The 23,700-nt window shown below is 40.7% G+C and overlaps 1 protein-coding gene across 1 annotated transcript in view; it reads right to left on the reverse strand.

The window, feature by feature from the left end:
- The window catches only part of magi2a (membrane associated guanylate kinase, WW and PDZ domain containing 2a), a 208,091-nt gene that overhangs the window by 72,306 nt on the left and 112,085 nt on the right, over positions 1-23,700 (reverse strand). The window contains 1 exon segment of the mRNA XM_054624389.1: positions 3,606-3,725. Coding sequence (XP_054480364.1) covers positions 3,606-3,725 — 120 coding nt within the window.

Here is a 23,700-nt window from a genome sequence, read left to right on the forward strand (position 1 = left end):
CATCCGTTTGCCTGCTGACAGCAGCCCTCAGCCTCCATCAGTCATTTTTAAAACCACATAACTTATCTACTACTTTTAGGTTCACTGTAAAGATTTTCTTTCTATGAACAATTTGAATCTAAAGATAGAAACATGCTGCAGGCTAAGTGTGAGGATTATGGAGGGAACTATAACTTGTTTCTGGGAAGACAGTTAAATGTTAAGCTTTTAAAATGTCATTTTTCAATGAGAACAAACAAAACTCCATTCACATCTTTTGTAATTGCTTTGGCAGCAGAAATAGCAGCGGATATATCAAAACCTCAGCAAATCAAACTGACTGTATCTGCATGGGGGCAAATAAGGAAATTGTGTTTTTTTACGAGTGAACTGACCCTTCAAATTAAAATGTTTTATGTTTCCCTTTGGCTTGATGAAGGTACCCGACTCTCAGGCTTGTAAAAACTGTTTTAAACAGAGTGAAATAACTCCAACATATGTTGGAGTCAAGCTGCACCTCGACTGATATTTTTACCTTCTGAAAAACATTTCAGAGGTTTTAACACAACAACAGCGGGGTTTTGAGCTTGAGAGATGCAGATGCTGGAGTGAGATGTCAAATCATGTTGTCCAAAGCCTGAGAGATGCTTTTTTTTCTTTTTTAAAGATCAGACACAACCCGTCTCCGAGGCTTTTTTAAATCCGCGAGCATGAAAGAAAAAAATTGTCTTCGCAGAATCAGATGAGGGGACATCAGCCACAGTTCAGGTCTGCAGTAGTTTGACCTAAACTAACTCTTCAGCTCCACTCTTAGAGCAGACCCGTCAAACCTGAGAAGACATTGTGTGTTCACTGGGCTCGAGTATTAGAGACAAACTCAGACAGTTTTTTGGGGACAAGAAGAAAAGAAAAGCCAGACAGATTAAAAAAAAACAAAAAAAAAACATCAATTGGAAACATCAAGTTCACGTTCAGGAAAACATGAAGGCTGCAATGAAAAATGGAGGAGAGAGCAGCTGTAAAAAGATTACGGCGACTGTCGGGATTAGAACCACAGACGCAAATCCTGGAGCCTTAACAAGCCGAAGATTTGCCTCTGAGAAGAAAGAAAGAGCAAGTCCAAGTGCTCCACGTGTGAACTTAAATAACCGGCAGCGGCGTCACAGGAACCTGGACCTTTGAAGTTTCAGTAAGTGGTGGAATCGCTGTCACATCTGACAGCCGAACTGATTTCAGTCTAGACTCTCACTCACATGCTCGGAAAACTGAGAAATTGAAATAAAAGGCTCAATTTACAAAATCCCTGAAATGATTCTGGGTAGGACAACATAGAAATGCCAAATCATGATCAAAGTCACAAAACAAACTTATTTTGATGCTTTTATATTTTTCAAAACAGTCCTTTTCATCATTCTGAGATCAAGAGCCTGATTGATAATGCTCGGGCATTTTTATTTTCCTCCAGCGTTTTCATTTTAGAGTTATCACTTAAATTTCTAGCGAGGATGTCAAATATATTCAACACAAAACACATCCATTGTACCCTTTCAGAGGAAAGAACGTTTTCCAAGGACCCCTCTTTATGAGATTGGTACTCTTAGATTGGATCTGTTTGTATTCTAAAACTTCTCTACTGAAATACATGAGGCCTGTTTCCATGTGATGAACAGGAACACATGTCAATTTGAATCATGTTAAAACCACTTTCATTCTTTTAAACAGAGGGTCATTTTATTCAAATTGCATTTGGACTCAACTTGACAGCATTTATATATTACAAGTAATTGATATTAAAAGCTTTCATAAATTGAACTGTAACAAGAGTGGCGTAGTCCTAATAAATTCAGACATTTAAAATTACCAATTTAAAGTCCCTCAACTTAAAAAAACAACAACTTGTTGCTGCGTGTCACAATCATATCAGAGTCTGTATTGGTCCAAAAGGAAAGTGGGTGGGAGTATTGGACATAATAGGCTGGTTTTATTGGCGCAAATGTTCTCCTTCTGTAGATATGCACTTTTTAATGATGCAGAATTCACTGTTTTATAGTTCATAATAAATCATTTTGCCGACCACCGACAGAGTGCTATGGACCCCACTTTGAGAATCACTGTTCTAGTGACCCTGAGCACCGACTGATTCAAGAGTGGTGGACAATTAATTATATATTTGAGATTTCAAGTTTAATGTGAAGGCTACCTGTCTCATCTGCAAACAAAATATCTTTAAAGAGTATGAACTCAAGTGACAGAACATAGTTGAAGGTACAAGGGAGAAAAGAGGGAGTTGAGTTTCTCCAATTTGGTGTGTTTTTAGGTGAAAAGCATTGTTTAAAAAGGTTTAAGGCCCCTATTGATTTAGAGCCACAACAAACAAGATCACTCAGACAGAAAGGTGAAAATGTAAACGTATGTTCCATAACATAACAATACTATATTGCAATATTTCCAAATGATACCCCATGCTTCCTGCTGTGATTCTAAGTTGAGAAACATTAAGGATACCATTAAAAGAGAAGAAAAAAATACTTCACAAAGTACTTCAGTAATTCCTCCCACAGAGTGACGAATAATGAGATGTCACGAGTTCATTCCTTCTAAAGGACACGCGCAGCAGGATCTGAACCTAAGAGCTTCCTGTTCTTTGTAATAACAAACTCAGACCTTTCTTCTGCTCTAACGGCAAAATGATCCTCAATGCAGCCTTCCTTTTAAAATTTCACCCCCTTCTGCTTTCCTTCCACGTCTAATTGGCCTTTAAATTATTAAAATATATAAACCGCTCCACGGCAGGCCGAGTGACCACGCAGAAGAAACTCCATCTCCATCTCCATCGTCATCTCCCTGTGGAAGGCAGCTCCCATCGCTGAAAGGATCTAACGCCGCTTCTGGCAACCGACCGTTAAATTGGCCATCTGCCATTTTTTCATTCTTCCCCTCCTTACTCCCTGCAGTGGAGAAAGTTAGCTGCAGTGAGTTATGAATGCAGGGGTCTCCTGAGCTTTAGAAGCAGCCAGGCGGTCCAGAGGGGCTGCATTTATTCGAGTGGTTTAAAAAAATCCAAGCCTCGGGTCCGTCTGACCACGAGAGAGAGAGAGAGAGAGAGAGAGAGAGAGAGAGAGAGAGAGAGAGAGGGATTTGATGGTGTCTGTTTGTTTTGATTAGCCACTGCAGCTCTGGCTCAAGGGCCAAGCCAAGAGAGAGCCAGCGTGAAGGTACTGCATGCATATATATGTGTGTGTGTGTGTGTGTGTGTGTGTGTGTGTGTGTGTGTGTGTGTGTGTGTGTGTGTGTGTGTGTGTGTGTGTGTGTGTGTGTGTGTGTGTGTGTGCGCTGGCCTCTCTTCATTCAGAAATTATAGAGGATTCCTTTTTTAGTGTCCTACATGACTGAATGACACTCTTGTCTATACAAAGCCAAAAGATGGATGGGTGGAAGCACACTTGCAGCGTGTGGATGTGGAGTGATGAGCCCGTCTTCAGCATTCATTCAAACCGCTGTCACTCAAAAGAGAGAGAGAGAGAGAGAGAGAGAGAAAAAAAACAGCCTGGGGTGGCCGGAGTCCCATCAAAAAATGTGGAATATCATAAAAAAGAGGGAATGGCGTGACTCGACCAAATCCTTACCTTCATATGTTCCGCTCTCTAGCAGGGCTCCACTTTTCTCCAATTCCATAAACCGGTCAATGGTCACGAAATTATAATCCACCCCCGGGACTTCTCCCTCCTTGGGCTGCCTGGTTGTGCCTGCAGGAGATAAGCGGAGAAGGAGTTAGAGCCGCTGGAGCTTTGGACGCCTCATCGCTGCTGAATTAGAAGGAGACTTTAAGTAAGAATGACTCATTGTCGAGTGTTTTTTTTTTTTTTTTTTTTTTTTTTTTTAATGGAAAGATCAGAAAACACCAGAGCTGAAAACACGCCGACCCTGACCCAGCTTTATTCATTAAGTGCCCTCTTTATTCCTTTTTACCACTTTTCTTTCGTACACAGCGGAGATTGAATGTTTGAGCGGCGTGTTTTCAGGGCGGAGAAGTGGCAGAAAAAAACGTCTCAGGAGCTAAGTGATGCAATTTGGACACCAAGAGGAGAAATCATGTCAATTTGCATGGAGATGTCAGCATGTCGAGGGCTCCCTGACAGGAAATGCAGTTCTGAAAGCTGACTGCGATGAAAATATTTTACCCCGTAAACGCCGAGTTTTAAATCTTAACTTCCCTGACACGCTTATCACCCCTCCTCCAGTTACTGAAACAATGAGTGCCAGTGTATTTACGCTGTTAAACTGAGGTACAAACGACTTCCTAAATACTTCCTCATCACCAGATGCTAATTACACTTGTTAGAGCTGATCCCGGCTGTGATAACGCGCAGACACTTTACCCCTGAGGTGCAGAATGGGTTTTTCACATCCGAGCAAGGGTTGTTCACACTAAAAGAGGAGCCCCGTAAAACACACTTGATAGGCCCTCAACGCAGCATATTAAGTATCCATCTGTGTGTTTTAAAGTGAGCAGGGGAACCACTGGGCCACTGATCAGCCCTTGTTGGTGGGCGTGGGGTGATTTGACTTTAAAAGGCCAACTGACATTGCTCCTGGATTACTACACAAGGTTGGAACAATGCCTGTGCTGTCACTGGGCCGGGGAGAGCCAACAAGTTTTTTTATATCTTTGAGAAAAACACTAAAATTAGACCATTTATTGCAGCCAAAAACTGTAAAGAAAACAGACATTATCAGATTGTTTACTTTCTGAACAAATAATGTATGACAAACGCTTCCATCAGGAAAAATAACAACATTTTTCCTTTTTATTATCAAAACCATTCAATCCTACATGTCTTATTTATAATGTTGAAAACAATTATTCGTTTGCACTAACCAGAACCGGTACATAACATTACATTTTGTGCTTCTTAGTGAAACTGGGAAGCCATGAATGACTTGGCTGAGAACAACAGTCATGTGACAAAAACTGATGAAACCTCAAGTGAACTACAGTCTGTTTACACAGAGCAGAGAGGAGAGGACAAGAAAGGGTGTCAAAATGTAAATAGTTCATCATGTTTAACACAAGGACCTCCATTTTTTTCCATATACTGCCAACAACTGTGAGCACTTATTTTTTTTTGATATATAATCTTTTTTGTAAAATAAATTATCAAAGAAATCAACTTGCGTTGTCTTTTTTAATGATTTATGGCATTATAACTGTGTTATACTGCACAGAAGACATATTTGAGTTCTTTCTACATCTAGCAATGATTGTGCTGTTTCCATATTGGTGCAGGACTTCTATACAGGTATATACAGGTATAAAAAAAGCCAGTAACTAAAATGTGTCAGGTGCAAAAAATGCCCTGAATGCTGAAGAGCGTTAAAGTCGGAACGAAGAGCAGCCGTGATAGATTGTGATTGTTTAAATACAGGGATAATGTCACACCGTTTCAGACAGTCTCTCCTGGAAGGGATTCATAGTGTTGCACTCTGTTCTTCAAATGAAAACTGAAAGAAATAGTTAACAAACGAAACAGATGACCAGAAAGTTGTCGGACACAGCTTTACTCATTTCGATTAGGGAGGGGGGAGGTTTCTGAACCTGTACAACCATTAGACAAGCCCTTCTGTAGCGGTGTACTGCCCCTTTAAGAGTGCACAGGAGTATGTTTGAGATAAACTAGTTTGTCTGACCATATCTGAAGGAAACAGCCACACTGCATCACAGTGAGGGATGACTTGTGATCATTATTAAAACAGGAACAACGGCGCACACTTTTAAACATTTCTCTCTTTTCTCTGATGTCACAACTGCTGACCATCCCTGCATCAAATGAAAGAAGATAAGGTCCATCGCACCTAGGTGGTCCGATGTTTGAAGAAAGTTGAATCCATATTATTGGACTATTATTGGATTTTGATTAAAGACGTCTGAACTTTTCATAAGGGGAGGCATAACATCTTTAATCAAGACTCTAGTTCTGAGATATGGTTTCCACTTTCTCCAGACAGCATCAAACAATGTAATGATGGAAAATGAATGCAAATGAGGCCATTAGGCTGCCCACCAAGCCTTTCCAAAGTCGCCTTGTTAATATGCTGATTAAATGGTCCTTAAATGCAGAAACTTAAGCTACAAAAGGCGTTAAAATCAGTCCGTCTGATGGAGGCTACCGCAGTTGAACCCTTGTATTTGTTTACAGAAAAAATTCTGTCGTAAAAGTCGCTTTCTTTCTCAAGCAATCAAGGTGTCAAACACGACTACCGTATTGAATAAAGTGGCACCCCGTATGCACTCTTTCAGACCTCCAAGCAAAAACTTACCGTCGACGACCTTCAAAGTCAAAACATCAAACTGGAACCTGCTGACTGAGTAATTTGATCTTATAAGAGCAAAATGAGCAGCAGGGAATGCTGTAATTTGCTGGAAAAGCTGTTGTGTAAAATGTATCTGTGTGTGCGTGTGTGTTAATGTGTGTTTGTGTTGCACCTCCAGTGAAGAGTTTCTTGATTGTGTCTGTCTGCATGGGGGCTTGTGTACCCGTCAGATTAGCCTCGATGCAGGCAGAGACACTGACTGAGCACACACACACACACACACACACACACACACACACACACACATTTCAAAGAGGACCTTTGATGTTGCAGAAACTATATTTAGCAGCATCTTCTGCCGGGGACTTCTCTCGGGTGACAATTTCTAAAAAGGAGGCGACCAAAGGAGGCGACCACAATGCCTCTCGGTTTCCAGTCCTTTGTATGTAGGTCATGATCCTGCGGTGCAAATCAGCGATTCTCAAAATACGGCAACCTCTGTGAAGTGCAACAACAATGAGTTTGGATATTTTTAGAAAGGTGTATAACTATTTACAATGCCTTGATTACAGCAAATTGGGAAACTCGTTAAGGGTAAATACTGCATCCATCTTTTTGTCAGCCTACAGGAGATTGGATTCTCAAATCCTCTCAGGTGTGGTTTTGGAATTGGGCCATTTCAGGAGTGTGGGAACTAAAAATAAGTATTGATGGGTTTTTTTGCACAGACACCCTCCCTATTGGTCAGGTTCCTGTTAAGTAAGGACACGGAAGGACACGGAGAAATAAAGAAAGACAAATGAAAATAATAAACTGAATCTTATTCAGTATTAAGCTGTTATGGTTCAGCAATGAATTCTATGCAAACTGGAGCTAATGGGCACCGCCTCAAAAAAAGTAACTACATCAGAGCTTTGGTGGCAACAGAGAATATGATTGGTCTGCCTGGATTTTTATGTATTTTCCCCTACAAATATACAATGCAAATGGAGATTGTTGATAGGCAAGTTAGATAATTGCTTTATACATATTAAATACATAATTAACAGTACTTTGATGTAAATATCAAAGAATTTAACATCAACACAAAACGCTCTCAATGTCATGTAAACAACTTCAGTTACACCTGAAGATTTCACTATATCAAACCCAACTTTAGTAGTAAGCATCGTCAGTGGCTGAGTCCGCCGCAGCATTTGCGCAAGGGATTCATGGGAAATTTTAAGTACTGGGCAAAATTTGGAGGACACATGCAACATGTGCATATATCACATTATGACATAATTTAGCTGAGCGGAACTGTTGTTGAAGAGGAAACTTATTCGGGTCAGTACAAATATAACTGAATGGCTGAACAACTACGAATCAACAAAAATAAACTCTTGGACCGACAGTAACAACAAGTGTTGCCAGATCAACCGGGACAGAAATCTTAAGAATGCACAAAAACACAGATATCATTTTTCAAAAGTAAATATGAGAAAAAGAAGTTCACTGATTTCTAGCCAACTCAATCTGCTATCTGCAGGTTTTAAGTAAAACTTCAAGCTTGAAACTGCAAATATGCCTCTTCATCTGATCATTACTTTAGCTATAAGTGATTTCTCAACAATGGTTTGGTTTGTAGAAAGCAGAACTTCTCATTATCTCTCTTTATCACAAAGTGAAGACAAGAAGGTAGTGATTTCTTTGGGGTACACTGCAATTAAAGCATGCCACAAAGCGGCAACAGATGCGATCCAAGGCTATAAATCAATCCCTTCACTGGGACCATCACCTGCCGTGCACCAGTAAACAGAAGTATAAATCCTCCTTTAGACTTTACTGCTGCTTTTAGCAGTCTCCACAGACAACAAACAGATCAGGCCAATGAATAGTGAACAGGTGAACAGATCATTTGTTGCAGCTCTGCAGGAAATATTCATGGGGAACTGTTTCTTCTCTTGGGATGCAATTCAACACACGAGGCAGAAAAAAAAAAAAAGGCCACAAAAAGACAGACAGGGAGGGAGCGACGATAATGGCCGTTGAGATTGTGATAGTAGGAGTAAGAGGTAAGCACGGGTAGAAACAGGTGATGTATGAAGGGAGGCAGCAGGTGTAATGGATGAGAGAGCTGCTTAAGTTCTAGCGTGGGCTGAGTCTCTCGTAGCCTTCAGCCACCCTGCGGTTTTTACAGTGCGTCCTCGAAGCCCGATTCAACTCCACAACCACGGGCCACAAGTCCAACTCTCACTTGTGCAGCTGAGTACCACTACAGAACGCCCGGGTCACAACTAACACCTTTAGTGATTTGACACCATATTGCTCCTACAGGATACATTAACATCGCTCCAAGCTATCCCTATGTTAATAAAAAATACAAAAACACTGTATTAAATAAACGACCTCTATGCTCAAATTCACATTTGCACATTGCACATTAAAAACACTAGAACCTGAGATAACTCTAGGTAATATGAAAAGGCTCAACGGGAACCCAGACAATCTGTGGAAAGCGGAAACATCGGCCTCGATTTGAAACAGCGGATTTATATCCAGAGAATATCCGGAGGCATCGCAGAGACAGATTGTAGCCTACTGTGTATTCATGTCAACACGTGTGTAAAGACCCCCAGGAAATGATTAAACCATGAGCATTTAAACTAATAATTTCCATACAGTAACGTAGCAGGGTGTGAAGCAATTGAAACAAAAAAGAAAAATAAGATGTCTCTAGTGTATTGGTTATACTAATGCTGAATGGTAGCGCTTGTAGTGTGATGTCCTTCTACTAAATACAGACAGAAAGCCAGAGAGAGATAATATAAGTGACATAATGCATGACTAATTAGAAAGGTGCACTCAGTAGCATGAATATAACCAGCAATCAGGGATTGGAACATAATTCAGGCCGGATGTCTAATTTAACACTGAATGGACCTTGTGTTGATGCTTGCATGCATACGTGACCAATTAGTGATGACAGGAAGAGATTCTGAGTGAATATCTGCCTCCTTTAGTTTCCGCTTTGATTTATCAATTCCATTTTTAACACTGGCCTGGCATTGTCGTCCAATAAGCTGGCCAGGCCACCAGGAAATTTGCCCAGTTCTACCGAAGGCCAATTCAGGCCTGCTCACAATTGGTTAACCCCCCATCTAGACTACAAGTGTATCAGATGTCAGATGTGGTCAGATACGCTCTCGTTTCAATCTATGCAGATGACAGTACGCATATAAACCTGAGGGTTATGCCCAATAAAAAAGACATGGAGTGGCTGCGTTGCTGGCAGCAGAGCAGCGGCTAAGCGGCGACGATGCACTCAGAGATATGTAGTTCCATTAGCTGTTAGCTGTTAGCCAAACACACTGTCCAAAACCATAAAAGTTAGCAAACGTTTTTCACCTTCATTGTCTCCGCGCAGCAGCGATGCAGCCAGGTGCCGGTTTAGAGTAATGCGAGTGAGCAATGATCAAAAGCAGTATCAAACAGGCTGTAAAAGATGTGTTGAGAACATGTGAGTCTCAGCAACCACGCAAGGTCCTTGTGCATAAAGCTTGAAATGAGCACCCAATATATAATGTAGTTTGGTACAGCAGAGATTAGCCGTGGACAGATACATAGATGCACACACATCTCCCGGTGGAGATAATAAGCAGATATATAATGTATAACTTTTACAGGCTGAAAGGTAAGGGTTTTAGGGAGAGAAAATTAAGAGAATGAGAAACGAGACAGAATGTCAGGTCGTCCTGTCCTCACATTTAGAAACATCACAACTTCTCTTTCTCAACCTGGAGCAGCTGAATCTGACAAAAACAACCTTATTCGAACACATTAATGCTACAAGTCTGGGTTTTATACCTAGATTTGTGTATATTGTTTTGGTGGCCTTGCCATTAGTTCCTGATAATGTTGTTTTTTAACCGCATTCCCATCAGCCTCTGCTGTGCCAATCAGCAAGTGTTAGCATGCTAACAAACTAAACTAAGATAGTAAGCATTATACTTGCTAAACGAACAATTTTCTACTTTAATTGTTAGTTGAACTCAGCAACAATGACACAGATAATTGGTAGCAGTGAAAGAATACTTAAATTAATTAAACAACTAGCACCACATATAGTTTACTGTTATTGCTGTAGCTTTGGGTGGACATTAACGATAAGCAGCTTGTTAGCATCTTTCATTTAATGCCTTGCCTCTGGTTTAAAATACACACACACAGCAAAATACAGGCCTTGTGAGAAATTCACTGAGTGTCTTTTATCAGTTTAGTGTAGTATATCTGAATGTTATGAACTATGTGGTCAGTGATTGAGCAACTATGTAGCCTGGATGACGGCCAGAGTGGCAGAATAAGACCGTATTCATCCATCTACTGCAGTGCATCATCTCTGTTTAAGTCTCTTTTCTCTCTTCTTTCCATTTTCTCTCTTGTTTCTATAACCATCTTTTTCTATGCTAACTTCAAATGCACAGGATTGAACATTTCATCCTGCAATGTTGTGTCAAAGCATGAAATCAGTCTCTAACGCTCTAATCTATTTGGATCGGGACTTTTAAGGGAAAGTAAGTGTCCCTAAAGTCTTTGTACATTTGGTGTATTACAACCATTTGTTGCTGCTGATAAAAAGAAAGAGCAGTAACATTCAGCTTACATTTAGACATGGTCTTCATTTGTGCGTCATAGAAACAAGGGTAAACTGGAGTCAGGGGTTATAGACAGGCCTCTAGCCTCCAGCGATGTTCGGCACCCCTCTTCATACTTGTATAACAGCCCAGTGTTGTGGACAATTGCCTCGGGCCGGATGTCTAAGGCAGGTCCTGCCCTTTTACACCCTAAACCCTCTGTTATGACCGGCCACCACACTGTCAGCACAGCCCATTGTAACCACCCTAATCCAGCCATTAGCCAATTAGGAAGTGACGGGCAGCCGTAATACCCTTGCATTAGAGGGATGGATTAGTTCGCCATTCAGCGCCTGCCTGCCGCCTCTGGGCAAAATGGACTGATGGGGAGGACGGCGAACCGCTGCAGCGCGCCACCGGAAAGCTGCTTTCACTGCACTTTGGCTTCGCAGACAGAAAAGTGTGGCGATGTGCTTATTCACCGTTTTCACTGATGATGCAATGGCGGTGTCTTAATCAACTGTGATTACATATCATTTAGGTGGTAATAAAGTCTATTGAGCAGGGAGTGCAGAGGAGGCTGCTGTTTTCACTGAGCTGATAATGAAAGCTAATGTCACTGCTTTGCACTCTAATCATATTGACTGGGAATGTTTCGCTTCCTTGGCAAAGCGTAGATTTAAAAAAAACAAAAAACTCACTTTTGGTTCTTGACCAGAGATCAGTCTTTTTTCCCCACACTTAATGAGATTTCAGGTTCATTCAAGTTCAGTGAGAATGACGATGTGTTGCTCCCAGGCTTATTGACAGCCAGTAATGTGGGATAGATTGGAGGAAGCCAGGTAGCGAACCACGCTCCCCCCTACCCCGTGCCTGCTGGCCCTCCGCCGCCCTCCCCTGAATGCCATTAATAGCTGTGCCCTCCAGGAGGTGCTGAGTGGACCGCCTGTAACACAGCCAGAGATATTGATGGCTGCATCCTCCACCCCAAGGAGAGAGGAGAGGAAAGGCAGAGCTGAGAGGGATGGCTGATACAGAGATATTGAAGAAGCAACAGGGGCAATGCATAGGGGGAATCACTATAAACACTACAGACCACATATATAACATAACAACGTACTGTAATCTAACCAAGGGGGTATGTCATCATTTTATATCTGCAATTTTCATAACAAGACTTTCACAAAGTGTTTTAATTGTCATTAATGAGACAAAGTAGCAGGAATTCAGTGGAGAAATTGTAAGATCTCTACTTACGTCGTATGAAACTGTATTTATTCGTGTTTCCTCCGTGCAAATGATCTCTTGGGTTTAGCTCTCTGCAAATCACTTTGCATGATATTCCCTCTGCAACTGTTTTGTGTTGCTCTTCAACTCACAGTAGCCGGAGCTCATTGCCTCACAAATTCACAAATAATACTTTCTGTTCTACAAAATGGGATTGTTTTTTTCAAACTGAATTAATATTGCTTGCATATCTAAAGGGAGTGTTTCCTCTTTGGATCTAGTGTAATTAAGGAACATTCATATATAGGTACTATAACAGAGTTCCAAAGATCCTAGTTGTTGAAAAAAAAAAATTCACAGTGACACTGTTACTGCAAGCTCATGTAAGAAGATCAAGGAGGGCTGCTTGAAATCTAATTTATTCAAACACACATGTCAGAGCGAAGCGGGAGCAGATGCCTCGGGTTCTACCGAACTACATCAAGTAAGGACAGATTGTGGTATCTGATAATATAAATACTCTGTCAAAATGTGATAGCACCTTCATGTAAATGGGCTGAAAACCTATTAATGCAGTTAAATAAGGTATTTTGATGATGAAGTTCAACATCATATGATATTTTCTGCAGATCTGACATCAGTAGGAGTTTAATATCTTGTGTGCATAATTAGATGTAATCATTTGAGCTATAAGTCACAATAAGTTTGAAACCATCAGTTGTATTATTTCAAGTTAACAACATATAATAATTTAATGTGATTACATTTAGAGTTTTCTTCTAAACGAACAGAAAAAATACATTTATTACCAAAACGCTTTGTTTGTCTCTTTGAGATTTAACAATTACATTGAATGCATTTCCACTAACTGTCAATCAGTGGAGTAGCGAGACTGCAAAAATGTGAATCAAGGTGCTCCTGTGTGTGAGATACAAACTAAATGAACTCTGCAGAGTATCTAATTATAAAGTAAAACGAGGAACTTTAATTCTGTGTTGATTTTGGCGGTTCCTGTTGACTAAAGTCCCTTTAAAAAAACTCTAATTTTGACAGTCTGACCTACACAGTTCTGGTCCTGGTTATCAGAGGCTCCACTAGTGTCTACGCCAAAGGAGTTTCTTGTCTCCTGCATGATTTTCATCTAATTTCACCTAAATCTGACCGGTCGGCAGCAATGACATGCATTAATAATAAGTATATAGAAATAGCCAAATGTCTCATTGAGGGTCTTGTTTACTTATAAAGGTCATCTAGAGGTATCAGTGTTAAATTGAGACTGTTTCATAACCAGCAGAAGTTCCCTAAAGTAACTTTAAGTAACCATATAATCAGTATACACAGATATCTGTTGTGTCTATTCATGCAAGAACAACCCCAGAAGAAGTCACCTTCACCCAGACGAAGGTGTGTATATATGAACTAAAGGCTGAGTGATTTATTTTGTTTTCACTAGAAAGTGTTTTCACTTGCGGCATAAGGTTAAAGCCACCTTTAGTTAATATGCATTCTGTCATACAGTATACCTCAAAGAAGGTAGTGAGACAGGAACAAGAGGGCTGCTGAGCTCAGACCAGTTTGAGCCAAAACTGTTAATCAATCGACACACAAATAATCAGCAACTACTTTGATTATTGGTTTATCCTTTAAATCTGTTTTTCAAGCTCACCTTTCGTTGCCATATGTGATAGCGAATTGAAAATCACCATCATTTCAAAGGAATTTTCCATCGTTTTATGGACCAAACAAATCAACGATTAATCCCCAAAACAAATGGCCCATAAGCTGATAATTAAAATAATGAGTGGGTCGCCGTTACCCTCCTGATACCAACAAAACGCAGATAAGACAGAAGCATGAAAAACATCCTCTGGTTAATGGCCACTAATGACACTTTCATCTCAAACTGATTGAATACAAAGTCCCCGGCCCGGTGCACATGTTCCTCTGGAGCCCACACACGGCAGTCAAACACTTAAAGAGAGTGATAAACTACGACAGAGTCCGTGACAGCGGCAGATCGGCTCGTCATCGCAAAGAGCTCCCTGCTTTGATTAAGTGCTGCCTCAAACATATTCGGGACAAGATGTGGCGGCGATTTCCCAAAAGTTGGCAGCAACGATTAAAACCTGACGTTCCAGGATGTGAATCTACTGTTGGCCTTATCCCACACACGTGACACAGTATGCAGCCCGGATAAATATACACAGAGTAAAAACAACCTACCCCTACACAGGGATGTCATCATGATATCTGTTATCATTGAGGCATGAATCAGAGCTCCTCTATGCTCGTTTCCGTCTCCTCTCGTGGGAAGATGTGAATGGCTCCTTTCATCGCATCCCAAGCTCCCTCTATTTTCTTCTTGTTCCTCCAGCGCCGCCACTAAAAAGGATCGCCTTTGGTCTTGCTCCGCATCCCAACTTCCATGGGAATCAAAGCCCCCATGTTTCGCGGTTGGCGGGAGGGTAGAAAGAAAAGTAGAAGGGCAAAAAAAAGGCGCCCTAATAATTCAGAGCTGTGGAGGAGAATCTTGACAGGGCGGCAGCTGAGCGAGCGTTAACGACGACCGGCTTTAATCTGGAGTGATCCACTAAAATATATCGTAGGAAACAGAGGAAGGCTGTTTCATTTTCGCAGCAGCTACTCCAATTTCTTTTCCTCACAATCCAGGGAGGACAGCGGCGTACGTTCACACACACACAAACACAGCCGTCAAATGGCAGGTACAAAGAGAGGAGAAGAAGAAGAGCGAAGAGAAAGAGACCACAGAGATATGGAGAGATTAAGGGAAAAGCTGATGTCATCCGTTTGGATATGTGTGGCCCTGGGGTGTGTGTGTGTGTGTGTGTGTGTGTGTGTGTGTGTGTGTGTTCAGTGATCAGGGATGTGAACGTGCTGCTTTGTCACCCTAATCCCCCCCCCACCACCACCACCCAGCCAGGACCACGCTGGCTCAGGCACATTACCACCCAATGACACAATCTGTTTGTCAGGACGGCCCAGGACCGCTTAGCCCGAAGCCAGTTCTACCAAAATCACAACCCGACGTGTTCCTTAAAAACTCAGATCTCCATCCAACACCCCCTACCCTCCCCCAGTCCTCCAGCGTCAACAGCCGTCAGGGAAGCCAATTTGTGTGTTTCCAGTCTCCTCTTCTGATCCAGCGAAGGGGATTTGAACCAACCGCCTGGTGGGTCAGAGAGGCTGGAATAATCATCACACTCCGCAGGGCGGTAATCACCTCATACGGAGACCTCTTGGCCCTTTAATACCAGAAGCTTAGCTATCTCGTACTGCCATCACCCTTGACCCTTTCATGCTATTGGATCTACAGCGGCTCTATGAGTGTGAGTTTGTGTGTGTGTGTGTGTGTGTGTGTGTGTGTGTGTGTGTGTGTGTGTGTGCGTGTGTGTGTGATAGACCTTTGAAAGCCTTACCTCTACTGTAAGAGAGACAGGAGATTACATCAGTGTGGAATATGCTATTATTCCTGCGGTGTGTAATGTTCAGCTTTAGAACGGAGCTAAGATTACTTTGTGTGTAACGTGGTGCCAGTTTTATCATCTTTTACTTGCCAAAAAGCTTATTTTAGGCAAAAAAACCCGATTGTTATTAGGTTTTACTATTTTTTAAATTGAGAGAGTAACCATCTAGATTCCCAATGTGGGACCTGTTTATCCAATTAACGCCTTTTTGGAAATTTGCGCTGACGTTTTCATAGCTCAACAAACAAAAGCACAAACAGTGTTTTTAAATTACTCTCACTGCCAGAAAGGGGTAAACACAGGTCTGTCTGCACAGAGAGGTATTAAAAATAATGATAACAATAAATTAAATCAAGGACCACCAATTTGGTGATCTTTCTAGCTAGCTATAACTAGCGCTAGATATTATAAAACGGGTGCTTCAGTGCGTTATAGACACAGTGTGGTCAGAAAGGTGCTTTTTCAACACACAACAACATCAACAGTGATGACACAGCGTCCTGGAGTACACCTGTGCATCACCGCGGCTAGGTGAGAAGTTAAACCACTGGAGGTCAGGAAAAACAAGATTTATTTTAAGGGGCTGTTAAGTTACTCTGTTATCATTCAGACACTGTGTTCATGTTAATTGGCCTCTGTTTGGGAGGTTGATTTCTTGTTTTGTTTTTCTCTAACCAATCAGTAGCGAGAGGCTTTTTCATCCTTCAAACATGATCAAAGAAATATGCAGATTTAAGAGTTGTTATCTCTCTAAGGCGATTTACGACAAAACAACATGCACAGCTCTGTCAATCTCACCCACAGTGAAGATGTCCCAATTCTTCATCCTGCCTAATTAGCTCTGATTGGTTGATTGCACACAACCACCTATAAGACTAAATCAGACCTAATTGAATCACTGGACATATCGAGTCGTGTGAAGTAATTGCAGCACAAATCAATGACAAAAAAAAAAAAAAAAAAAAAAAGAAGCTTTATGCAATCTGAAATTGTTTGGGTTTTATCTATATGTACAAAATGCTTCAACATGCACACAGCAAATGTCTGTACATGAACTAATAGAGGAGAATGTTAGCATTCCAGGCAAATATTAGCTATTAATGTCAGAATATCTAAAGATGATGTAAAAGAAAAGAACGCATGTTTCTCCTGGATTTATAATCCTGTTGTTTGTCACATTTCCATTTGAGATCTGTGGCGTTAGGCTTCTACTGTCAGAGTTTCCATCACATTTTGATTGATGTAAAGAGGAAGTATAAACTATGCTATTGCAGTCTCAGGTTGGATGGTATCACATTATATGCACTTTAACCATGGATACACAGACAACAAGCAACTGGATGACTTTTTATATAAGAAAAAAAAGTGCTAAAATTGACAATTATGAAGCAAAATCTGAATTTATTCAGGAATAACTTTAACCTTGATGGACATCAGAGAAACATAAAATCACTGGAAAGAGAACGTTTGGGGACTTACTAGAGACGTGAGCAAAAGGACAAAAATCCTGTGTTTCTTCCTCAAGTTGTGGGCTGTCGCTAGAAGATTCCCCTGCGTTGCAATTAAACCGACAGTGAGGAGGATGACCTCAGTAGGAGAAAAAACATTTTTCGCTGGGACTTTCCTTAAGTGCTGTCTGTGTACACTGTGTTGACGCACTCTGACTTAAAAAAGCTCTAATGATGGCATTTGTGATAAATTAATAAAAACTCCTGTGGCTTTAAGGGAAGCAAAGTTGACGTCTCAAAGAAGAAGCATTGATTTTGTTGTCAGTGTTGCATTCAGAGCTTCTGGGAGTTTTCATGCTTCAACTAAAATTCACTCCAAAAGTTGTTTGAAGGATTTTTAAAGTATCCAAGCTAATACAAAGCCATGAATCATGATTGGTAACTTTTATAAAAAAATGACTGCAAATCATTCATGACTCATATCCTCTTTCTTACTTTCTCACGGTGAAATAACAAAGAAAATGCTTCCAGAGTAACGTGCTACACTCGGTGTAAACAATGTTTTTTAGAAAAATATTTCCATAAATAATAATACAGCTTGTTTCAGACAGAGTCGCCCCTCTGAAGGTGGACTGAAGAATGGAGAGGAGCGAGAAGGTGCAAGGTCGTGAGTTCAACAAACAAAGAGGCTATTAAATAAGTCTGGTAGTTTCGGGGGCCATTTTTTCTCAAACAAACAGAGCCATCAATTTACTCAGCATGATGGACTGAAGCGGAAACACATGTATTTCATATAACTAAATGAACTGCCACATGACCAGCTAGAAAACTAATTATCAGTGATGGATTCAAATGACTTGTACAAATCATTTAAAAGCAAACATTCACACTCAGGCTCTAAATGTTTCTAGCTTGATACAACTTTCGTCTCTACACCTCGCTGACGCTTATGTTGTAAACTGAACAGATTTGTTGTCTCTAAAAGGAAAACTCTGGTTTCATTTTCATCTTATTTCATATGGCCATAATTCCTATTGTTGTTACGCTATACATGACAAATTTGGGAAAGTACAAAAACTTCAATCGTATCGTTTTCACACTTCAGTATTGGATTTCATTATTTGGGTTAAACAAACAAGATATGACAGGAGGCTTGTTGTATGTTTCTAACTTTGGAGGGAAAATTGCTAGCGGTTCTTCTGTGTTTGCAGTCTTTAAGCTCATGCTGGTTTAATTACCTTAAACAATGACTGATGTGAGTCATCTGTGTTTGTTTGGGTTTTAGTCATTCTGTAATATTAACTAACCTCCAAGACAATTATATATCGCCTCTAAATATGAGCTGTGATTAAGACTCGGATGTTGTCGCAAACGCAGTTTATAAACTGAAAGCTATTAATTACTATAATTTATGTGATGAACACTGCATAAGTTAAACTAAATGTCTTTTACTTTGGTGAGTATAATGTTATTATTATTGAAAGAAATGATGGCTAGAAATATGACAATTTGGAGCCACATTGCTCTGTAATCAACTGGAATAATATCTCACTCTCTCTTGTAATGTTTGTGTGTTTGTTATTGTATGATGGCCAAAAACACAATCTGGATTATCATCAAAATATACAACTTCCTTGGCAGCGACTCCTAAATAAATATACTTATAGAAAATCGAATCAAACAGCAGAGCATGCATTCACATATCTCTGCCCCCCCCTCTCACACTGTCACTCCCTTACAGTCCCACTTTGATACAAGTATCCATTCATTCAGGATCCAATTACTTGAATCGCTCCGAGGCCCCTCCCACTCGTCATCCATCTCCGATTTGCTCGGCCAATGGACGGCACTCTCCGCACGGCAGATCAAAAATCCCGTCTCCGCAAAATAATCCCTCACCAGAACGCTGCTGCCAACGCCGCACCAACTTTAATTGGATCCTTTTAATGGCGCTCACTATGGCCACTTTCAACCATGTAATTAGGTTTCTCTTCCTATAGTGTTTAATGGTTGAGGGATGGGCGATGGGTGAGTCGGGCAAAGGGGAGAGGTAAAGAAAAAAGAAAAAGGCCAGACTTTTAGTTTTACACTGGGCTTAATCCAATTTCACCCAGAGAGAAATCATCTCATGCCGTATATACTTCTTCAATGGGGTTTTTATGGGCCACCATATAAACCATAAAATAGTGTTGAATATCCAGCCTCATCGATTTTTTGGCTGTGAGCGCAGTGGCCTTACCTTGCTTTTAGTTTCCCTTTTCTTTTGCCAACACCTTTTCCAACTGGCTCCCATGACTGATGCCAAGCTCGACATGGGAAAAAAACCCAAAACTGATTCCCTAAACGCCGCCAAAAACTCCCCGAACAGAATGCAGATGAGGGGATTTCCGGAATGATTAATTTCTGCCACTTGTGAGGCGATTAGAGAGAGTCAATCAAATGAATAATATATGTATAAGAGCTCCATCAAGAGGCAGTGGCATAGTCGTGGTGGATGAATGGATGATGGGAGAACACTAAGCGGCTTAATGGCAATAAATATAAAGAGACACACCCGCAAGGGATGGAGAGAGAGAGGGCTGACAGAGAAGAGGGGTGTAATGGCATTATGGACAAACAGTGGATGGATGGGTCACTCACCTGTCCAGGTGAGAAAGGACTTTGTGTGATTCTAGGTGACTGCTCTGACAGTTCATACCTCAGCAGCAAAATAAATGAAATGTTTGTTTACACCTGGAAGTCGATCCCAAACTGCTCTCATCATGAAGACTGATCATCTTGCCCTTAAAAATGGCCGCCGCCAAAACCACAGCAGGGCAGTTCATCACCGCCCACAGCGGGGGAAATGATTAGATAGCAATTTCTAAAAGGTTGTCTGATGCAACGTTTATGTAATGATGACAAGTTTATGACTTGTGAATACATCAAGCACTGGAAAACCGGGAAAGTAGATCCGACTTCGAAAATCCAACTTAGATAATATAGAAGTGCCAGAAAAGTCTCACAAACATCGACGTCTCACATCAGCACAGTCCATTGTTCACAGTAAATAAACGCTGATGCAGGGCTCAGCAACAAGATGCCATGTTAAGACTAGTTAATCCAGAAAATGTACTAAGGTGGGAACCATCTCACTTCATTCTCTTCTTTGGTGAGAGTCTGTGTGCACAGTTCTGAATGGGGCGAGATGAGGATGTTGGAGAAACTTCATAATAATTTATTTTAAAGATAAAAAAATGACAATTAACTTTGGTCTTTGTAAAATCCAACCAAATTTTTTTAATATCTGTCTTTTATGGAGCCTCCCAGCAAAGCATTTCACACGATTGTACTTGTATAACTGGGGTGACAATAAACATCTTAAATCTTGAATTTAACATTATTTGATAACCATTTATACATAAAACTATTTATATCATTTATATAAGTGTGGAGTTTTGGTTGCACAAAAAATAAGCTTATTTCATATGGGCTTAAGGAAATAAAAGATTTTGACATTACTGACAAACTCTTTATTGATTTAAAGGGAAAATCGAATGAAAAAGATTGGCACCTGCAGCCGAATGCAGCTCCAAGCTCAAAATACGAGAACCACTTCAAAGCAGCATTTTTCAGCTGAGGGAAAGAGGAAGTCTGTGTGTTGAATCCATCAGAACATATGTGTCTCTCTGGGAGTTAGAGGAGAGAATTCTCAATCACCTGTGTGTTTCTACTTCCTCAGGGATGCCAAGTGGCTTCTGTAAAAGTCAAGAGAGGAAGCATGCAATCAGAGAGAACGAGAAAGAAAGAAGACAGAAGGAGAAGAGTGGCAGTGAAAACAAGCGTTCAACAAACCGCCACGACACTGGAAAGCATTCTAAGGTTACAATGTATGCCATGAAACATACGGCAAGCATAAAATCCCCCAGCACGACCATCTGGCTGCGGCTTAATTAAATACACTTAATCACATTCCAGCATATGCAACACATTGGTATGCCACGGCGGTGCAGCGCGGGAGGGTTAGACCGAAAATAAAAATCCATTTTGATTAAGACAAAAGGACAAATTCCTGAGCGGCACGAACAGCGTCGTCACAGCCACGGTGGCGGAGTGTATATATATATATTTTTTTTTTTGCAAAAAACAATGGCGCTCAAAGTGATTCGTTCATCACTCCTGTTATGTTAACCTTTTCTCCATCACACACACACACACACACACACACACACACACACACACACACACACACACACACACACACACACACACACACACACACACACACACACACACACGTCTGAATGGCAGGTGAGTAGAACAAATGTGCGTGTACTTCAAAAGGTAAACGCATATGCTTGTGTGTGTGTGTGTGTGTGTGTGTGTGTGTGTTGGGGAGGAAGTGTTCAAAAGTGTAACTGTGCATTTATATGATTATTATTGTCAGGGTAGGCAAGAAAAGACACCATGTATTGTACTTCTCCCCTGATGCAATATGATCAATTTATTTGCCGATTGAAGGAAAATACTTCACATTTAAATCAACTGTGAAAAAGTGAATTTGGCTGCAGTGTTTGAGAGGATTTAATTATTATTATTATATTCCTTTATTGATCCCCATGGGGGAAATTCGAGTGTTGCAGCAGCTTAACTACACAGACACAGACAATAAATACACATACTATACAACATGATAAAGATAGAGAAATAAGAATAAAAATAAAAATAAAAATGTACAGTATATCCACATGGGGGGGGGGGGGGGGGGCATTTGGACTGTGTGTCTCCGCTGTTGTTATACAGTCTGATGGCAGTGGGCACAAATGTGGGCACATAATAAACGTTTCCATACATTTAAACACATTCATTTAAGTGTCTCTGAGTCGCTTATCTCTTAAGGCCATAATTTAGACCAACTGACCCTTAACGAGCAAATAAGCAATCAACGAATTACCACTTAATTAAAGGGACATTAGCCTTATTAACACTGTGTATGAAATGTGTTAATGGCGCAAAAATAATGGACTTGTTGATGGGCTGGAAAAAGATAGGTTTGTTGGTAGATCAGCAAAAATGGCGTTTCCAAATGATCTCATCAAAAGTTTGGTAAAAGTTAAATAAATACCAATAAATATAGTTTTTTAAATAAAATCTGTATAATGAGCCCCTTGCTGGATTAATTTTATTGAATGTCTTTGGGCACATATGTGTGTGTCTGCCAATAGTGCATGTGTATGAAACTAGAGTTGTGTGTGTGTGTGTGTGTGTGTGTGTGTGTGTGTGTGTGTGTGTGTGTGTGTGTGTGTGTGTGTGTGTGTGTGTCTGCTGGCAGATAGCATGCAGCGTGCAGCTTAGCGTTCACCTATCTAGCCTGTCCCTGCGTGGAGCTGATGGAAGCCCCTTATCGCGGACCCTCAGAGCCCCACATCCCTCTGCTCACACAGCCTGCAGAAAAGTCAGGCAAAAATAAGATAAAATATGCAGAAAAAGGAAGAAAAATACCCTCCCAGAAACTGATATATATATTTTTTTCCCCTCCCCTGGAGATGTGGCATCCATTCTTGTTTGTTTATGAGTGTGTCTGCCTAGACCTTAACGTCCTGGATGGGTAGAGAAGACGGTCACAGGGAGACTTAAAGGCGATGAAGGGAGGGAGGGGGGTTTTGTTTTTTTGATACAGAATGAAGTTATTACCAGCTGGTGATGGATGATACTTGGAAGGCAGAGGAGGAGAAGGAAGTTGGAAAAGGCAGAGAATAACAAAAAGTTAAGTTCTTATGAAAAAGAGGAGACGGGGAGAGAACAAGACGTGGGAATGTACAAATCCTCACAGTTTTTTTTAAGTGAAGAATGGGATCTGAACACAATCAGTGCAATGTGTGAGTGTCAGGAATAAAAGATGGGTCAACCAGGCATTTCTCTTTATCGCTTATAATCCGGTGGGGGGAGGTGATATAGAGCAAAGCATCATGGGACGTTTGCTTCCCCGAGTCCCAATAGACCAGACAGCTCATTTTCACCTCAGAGCTGCTTTGACTTGAAGAAGAAAGAGAGTTTAAAAAAGGAAACTAATGCATGAGAAAAATGAAGAGAGCAGGACTCTAACAGGGAAAGGTGAAGTTGATCAATGATTGGGCACAAAAGAGTTATTAGAGCTTGTGATTTCTCCTGAGGCAGTGTGAATGTTCCTTATTTCGCCAGGCAGAAGTTAAACAACAGAAGTGAAGAGAGAGAAGACAACAATGAAAAACTAAGAGTTTATGGGTTCTGTTCACACATCAAATGATGAATGTTGAGTCAAATGAACAAACAATTTTAAATATTAATTGATTATTCGAGTCGTTTTTCAATGAAATTGTTAAAAACTACGCTTGTTTGCTTCCTTGCAGAGTTATCAGAGCTTCAGAGTGAAAACAGTCTCGCGTTGAAACTGCACACTGGACAGTGTTGTTTGAGATACCAGTAAGACAATGAAATATGATCCAGAAAGTCCAGTTTGAGAGGCAGATGTGTTTAAAAGCTTTATAAGATGCCAAAACTCACAAACAGTCAGATTACACAAACAAAATATAATTTGTTCACCAAGAACATCTTTAGAGATGCTGATTGTTTGGATTTTTTAATCTTTGGACAAATGCAGGCTAGCTGTTACCCCTG

The sequence above is a fragment of the Anoplopoma fimbria genome, chromosome 23, assembly GCF_027596085.1.
Source record: "Anoplopoma fimbria isolate UVic2021 breed Golden Eagle Sablefish chromosome 23, Afim_UVic_2022, whole genome shotgun sequence".
In the NCBI taxonomy this organism is placed as follows: domain Eukaryota; kingdom Metazoa; phylum Chordata; class Actinopteri; order Perciformes; family Anoplopomatidae; genus Anoplopoma; species Anoplopoma fimbria.